The 6,637-nt window shown below is 40.3% G+C and overlaps 1 protein-coding gene across 2 annotated transcripts in view; it reads left to right on the top strand.

The window, feature by feature from the left end:
- Positions 1-6,637, top strand: part of myt1la (myelin transcription factor 1-like, a) — a 62,754-nt gene that overhangs the window by 21,027 nt on the left and 35,090 nt on the right. For both annotated transcript variants that reach the window (XM_089022002.1, XM_089022003.1), the window contains one exon: positions 5,593-6,259. In XM_089022002.1, coding sequence (XP_088878128.1) covers positions 5,593-6,259 — 667 coding nt within the window. The remainder of the gene's footprint in view (positions 1-5,592; positions 6,260-6,637) is intronic.

Raw genomic sequence — 6,637 nt, 5'->3', positions numbered from 1 at the left:
TACAGAGGCTGGGGTACGTTACGCACCCTTTAGACCTGCGGTCGGGAACCTTTTTGACTCAGAGAGCCATAAAAGTAAAATATTTAGAAATGTTTTTCAGAGAGCCATACACATGCACGCACATGCACCCACGCAGACACGCACGCACGTGATTTCAACAAAATGTCAGAATGTATCATTTAAAATAACTTTATTATAATACTCACCATTAATATGAAAAGTTTTCCGTTCCTCATGATTAGTAAAAATCCAGCCAAACGATCTAGCTACTGCTAGTTAGCCTGCACTGTGCTCATTAGCTTGCACGCTTGCTTTCTACTGTCTATCACAGAAGTATATTGATGCTAACGTTAGCATGGGGCTTGTCAAAGTGCCACTGATATACAACTGTTTCATTCATGGTATTGTTTCATTGCAAATTAGAATCAGAACCATTTCTCTCCACAAAGGCGACTGCTTCCGTCCATTAAACGTCATTTTTTTACTCGTCAGGCTTATTTAAAAGGGGGCGTTTACCTGTTTCGACATCAACGGCCATAGGTCAGTATCATGCAATCAAAATTGCGCTTTCCGCCAACTGCCGATCAAACAGGAAATGGACAGCGAAAAAGCGAGAATATGTATTTAGTTTTATTGGCGAGCCAGATGCAATCATAAAAAGAGCCATATATTGCTCACGAGCCACAGGTTCCCCACACCTGCTTTAGACTAAGGGTGTCAAACTAATTTTTTTGCTGCGGGCAACATTCTACGTAGTTACGATTTCTTCTGGGGTGGGGGGGGTGTTATGAATTTGGGGAAGCCATTAGAATGTTTCGTCCTTTGCACATTTTACAGACAGAGCGCATAAGAAATTAATGTATAAGCCCCCCCCCAATGAATGGTTTATTTTCAAACCTTTTCTATATATAAGGCTCACCGAACTAGACTAAGAGGTGCACCTTCAATGAATGAAAAAAGTTTTGCTAATATAATATATAAACATAAACGTTTTCCAAATATATTTAAATCACTGAAAGTTTTCCAAATACAATATATAAATAAACATTTTCCAAATATAATATATAAATATGAGTTTTTCGAATATAATATAAAGAGAAAAATGTTTTCCAAATATAAATACAGTAAAGTCTCGTTATATCGATATCGGATATATCGATAGTCCCGGTTATATCGATACTATTTCTATGCACGCACGGACAAAATTACATGCAAACAGGGTCGGATATATCGATAGTCCCGGTTATATCGATATTTTTTCGGACTCCCTTGAATATCGATATAACGAGACTTTACTGTATATGAATTTTTTCCAAATACAATACAGTGATACCTCGGTTTCCGAACCCCTTGGCTTACGAACTTTTCGGTTTACGAACGTTACATTTATGAAAAATTTACCTTGGCATACGAACTTTACCTCCGCATACGAACTATTTTTGGGAGACACACGGAGCTGCCACAATGAGTGATGTGTTGTTCGCAAACGAGCCCGTTATTCCAACAACAAAATGACAGCCGAATGTTTATGTCCTCTATTCCCCGCCCCCAGTCTCCGGTTAAAGCCACGTGATTGGTCAAGAACGCAGCAGTGAGGGGGGGTGGTTTAAACATTAAAGAGACAGGCAGACAACAGTGAGAGAGTTTCAACTTTGAACTCTGTTCAAAGACAGACTGTAGACTGCAAGGTTAAGGTTCCCATCAATCAGGCGCCACAAACAACCTGCACGAGCCATCTGTACACTTCATGCAAAAAGCTATCAACCCAGCTAAACAGAGCACAATTGATGAGGAACTAGATAAAATTATCCCAGAGAAAGCACCTACAAGGGATCTTTCCTCAAGATGGTGAAAGAAGGTTACGTTCCTCATCAAGTGTTTAATGCGGATGAAACCGGACACTGCATTCCATCAAGCCATCAACGACTATCACAAAGGTAAATAAAACGACTTCATTATACCGTCAGTTTATTACTTTAATTATAATACCATAGCACATTTATTATACATAAAATAAGGTGTATTTTGTGTAGTTTTATGGTTTAGAAAATAGTAGAAAATGATGTTTTATGGGGACCTGGGAACGGATTATTCTCATTTTAATGGTTTCCTATGGGAAATTAATTTTTGGGATACACACTTTTCGCCTTACACACTCTGTCTGGGAACCAATTAAGTTCGTAAGCCAACGTATCACTGTATGCAAATAGATGAAAGTTTTCCAAATATGACAGACAAATATAAAAAAGATTTCAACATTATAAGACGCAACAATAGAGGCTAGGGTTACACACTACTTCATGTACAAAAGAGGGGTGGAGCCGTGGGTGCTGACAGCAGTACCGAAACTTGTTGGGCCTCAATATGACTTCACATATAAGTTATTATAATACTCACCATTAATATGAAAAGTTTTCCGTTCCTCATGATTAGTAAAAATCCAGCCAAACGATCTAGCTACTGCTAGTTAGCCTGCACTGTGCTCATTAGCTTGCACGCTTGCTTTCTACTGTCTATCACAGAAGTATATTGATGCTAACGTTAGCATGGGGCTTGTCAAAGTGCCACTGATATACAACTGTTTCATTCATGGTATTGTTTCATTGCAAATTAGAATCAGAACCATTTCTCTCCACAAAGGCGACTGCTTCCGTCCATTAAACGTCATTTTTTTACTCGTCAGGCTTATTTAAAAGGGGGCGTTTACCTGTTTCGACATCAACGGCCATAGGTCAGTATCATGCAATCAAAATTGCGCTTTCCGCCAACTGCCGATCAAACAGGAAATGGACAGCGAAAAAGCGAGAATATGTATTTAGTTTTATTGGCGAGCCAGATGCAATCATAAAAAGAGCCATATATTGCTCACGAGCCACAGGTTCCCCACACCTGCTTTAGACTAAGGGTGTCAAACTAATTTTTTTGCTGCGGGCAACATTCTACGTAGTTACGATTTCTTCTGGGGTGGGGGGGGTGTTATGAATTTGGGGAAGCCATTAGAATGTTTCGTCCTTTGCACATTTTACAGACAGAGCGCATAAGAAATTAATGTATAAGCCCCCCCCCCAATGAATGGTTTATTTTCAAACCTTTTCTATATATAAGGCTCACCGAACTAGACTAAGAGGTGCACCTTCAATGAATGAAAAAAGTTTTGCTAATATAATATATAAACATAAACGTTTTCCAAATATATTTAAATCACTGAAAGTTTTCCAAATACAATATATAAATAAACATTTTCCAAATATAATATATAAATATGAGTTTTTCGAATATAATATAAAGAGAAAAATGTTTTCCAAATATAAATACAGTAAAGTCTCGTTATATCGATATCGGATATATCGATAGTCCCGGTTATATCGATACTATTTCTATGCACGCACGGACAAAATTACATGCAAACAGGGTCGGATATATCGATAGTCCCGGTTATATCGATATTTTTTCGGACTCCCTTGAATATCGATATAACGAGACTTTACTGTATATGAATTTTTTCCAAATACAATACAGTGATACCTCGGTTTCCGAACCCCTTGGCTTACGAACTTTTCGGTTTACGAACGTTACATTTATGAAAAATTTACCTTGGCATACGAACTTTACCTCCGCATACGAACTATTTTTGGGAGACACACGGAGCTGCCACAATGAGTGATGTGTTGTTCGCAAACGAGCCCGTTATTCCAACAACAAAATGACAGCCGAATGTTTATGTCCTCTATTCCCCGCCCCCAGTCTCCGGTTAAAGCCACGTGATTGGTCAAGAACGCAGCAGTGAGGGGGGGTGGTTTAAACATTAAAGAGACAGGCAGACAACAGTGAGAGAGTTTCAACTTTGAACTCTGTTCAAAGACAGACTGTAGACTGCAAGGTTAAGGTTCCCATCAATCAGGCGCCACAAACAACCTGCACGAGCCATCTGTACACTTCATGCAAAAAGCTATCAACCCAGCTAAACAGAGCACAATTGATGAGGAACTAGATAAAATTATCCCAGAGAAAGCACCTACAAGGGATCTTTCCTCAAGATGGTGAAAGAAGGTTACGTTCCTCATCAAGTGTTTAATGCGGATGAAACCGGACACTGCATTCCATCAAGCCATCAACGACTATCACAAAGGTAAATAAAACGACTTCATTATACCGTCAGTTTATTACTTTAATTATAATACCATAGCACATTTATTATACATAAAATAAGGTGTATTTTGTGTAGTTTTATGGTTTAGAAAATAGTAGAAAATGATGTTTTATGGGGACCTGGGAACGGATTATTCTCATTTTAATGGTTTCCTATGGGAAATTAATTTTTGGGATACACACTTTTCGCCTTACACACTCTGTCTGGGAACCAATTAAGTTCGTAAGCCAACGTATCACTGTATGCAAATAGATGAAAGTTTTCCAAATATGACAGACAAATATAAAAAAGATTTCAACATTATAAGACGCAACAATAGAGGCTAGGGTTACACACTACTTCATGTACAAAAGAGGGGTGGAGCCGTGGGTGCTGACAGCAGTACCGAAACTTGTTGGGCCTCAATATGACTTCACATATAAGGCGCACCTGCGTATAAGGCGCATCTTTTGAAGAAAACGAACGCTTTTGCGTGTGCTTTATACACCAGAAAGTACAGTAATAGTAGTTTTCAAATTTGAAGTAAAAAATAATGACTGTTATTGTGGTTTACATGGAACAAGTTGAAATTTTAGCAAGCATTATGGAATCTCACAAGTTTGATTTGCTTTCACAGGCCCAATAAAATGATGTCGTGGGCCGCATTTGGCCTTGACTTTGACACCTGTGCATTAGACGGTGCTGGGCTAAATAATAATAATAATAATAATACATTTCATTTGTAAGCGCCTTTCAAAACTCTCAAGGTCACTTTCCAGTCACAGGATAAGTTTTTATGTGGGTGAGCAGCGGCAGCCACACGGGGAATGTCAACATTGAAGCCAGATTTTTCTATAATTTTTTAATTTTTTTATTTTAATGTCACAAAAATAGAAATTGCAGAAGAGTACAATGTGTGGTATTTTCTCATTTTTGTATGCGCTTAAACATATTCTAGGGTTTCATCAGTTTTATCACAATACAATAATAAATTGAATTTTCTTTAAAATATTTATGTTCCTTAGAGGTTTTCATGGACTTTTTAGGCCTTATTTTTTTCTGAAATAAACATTTTTTTTTTCTTGAGACATGAAATACAAAAACAAGCAAAGAAAAAAAAACATTTTCCATTTCTAATCATTGTGCTCAAAATGGAAAATTATGGCAAAATCGAGATGAAATTCCACCTGGCAAAGTAATTTTAAGAGATTACCAAAATGAAACGCCATTTGATATATCCCGGCATGAACTGCGTAAAAGACGCAGGGTCATCTTTTGAAGAAAATAAAGGCTTTTGGGTGCGCCTTATTGTCCGAAAAATACGATACTTTGATTTGTGGATTATAGTTTTGGTTCACTGACGTAGAGTGAAGAAAAAAAAATCCAAAATAAGCTTTTTTTGTATGAAGCACAGCACATTTCATATGGAATCCCAATATTTTTCCATGTTCCCATCCTGACAGTTGACTACCAACCAAAGCTTATTCCGCTCCATAAGGATGATAACAACAACCACAGCTGCATCACAGGTTCCGGTCCAGGTTCTGGCCTTTGTCCTGGTTCCGCTCCTGTCCTCGGTCCCGGTCTCAGCACCTGCGATGAGTTTGAGAACTATGACGAGCTTGTGGCTAAATCCTTGCTCAATTTGGGCAAGATTGCGGAAGATGCAGCCTACCAGGTTCTGACAGAGTCAGAGATGAACAGCAACTCCTCCAACAGCGGCGGCGAGGACGACGACGAAGACAATGACGAGGACGAAGACGGCAGCGAGCGCGGCGACAGGAAGGCCGATCTCAGCGTAGACCTGGACAGTGACGTGGTAAGGGAGACGGTGGACTCGCTCAAGCTGTTGGCGCAGGGACACGGCGCCGTGCTGCCCGACGACGGATTCCCCGACATCGGCCTGAACGGGCAGCCCGGCGTCGGCGACCACGGCGGCCATGCTGAGGGAAGCGAGGAAGAAGTATGTCTCAGTAGTTTAGAGTGTTTGAGGAATCAGTGCTTCGACTTGGCTCGAAAACTCAGTGAGACGCATCCGGCCGATCGCCCGCTGCACCACCACCACCACCACCACCACCACCACCAACTGCACAACCACGCCGACCAGCAGGGGGAGCTGCACCACAACAGGTACGCAGTTGATTTAATGCACGGGTGTAGATGAAGGTGTCGGGCGTTTCGCTCCTCATCCGAAGAGCTTTGTCAGCAAACTAAAGTTGTGCTGGTAACTTTGGCCCTATTCATATCCCGACTGTACAGAGGTGGCGATGCCAGACCTCTGCTCTAATAGAGCAGAGACCTATCCACCTGGATAGGTCGCTGGAAAAGGTGGTGGGCAGGGTGCGGAGGGTCCAGTAGGATTTTCCGTGCCCTTGTCTTGATTCTTGCAGTGTGCAAGTCCTCAAGAGTGGGTAGGGCGGTATTCTAATGAATAAGCCATTAGAATGTTTTATCCCCTCCACATATTACATATGGAACGCACATATTACATATGGAACAAATTAATGA

Source organism: Hippocampus bargibanti, linkage group LG19, assembly GCF_051943395.1.
Source record: "Hippocampus bargibanti isolate YZ-2025 linkage group LG19, ASM5194339v1, whole genome shotgun sequence".
In the NCBI taxonomy this organism is placed as follows: domain Eukaryota; kingdom Metazoa; phylum Chordata; class Actinopteri; order Syngnathiformes; family Syngnathidae; genus Hippocampus; species Hippocampus bargibanti.
This window is presented reverse-complemented; position numbering and strand designations above follow the sequence as displayed.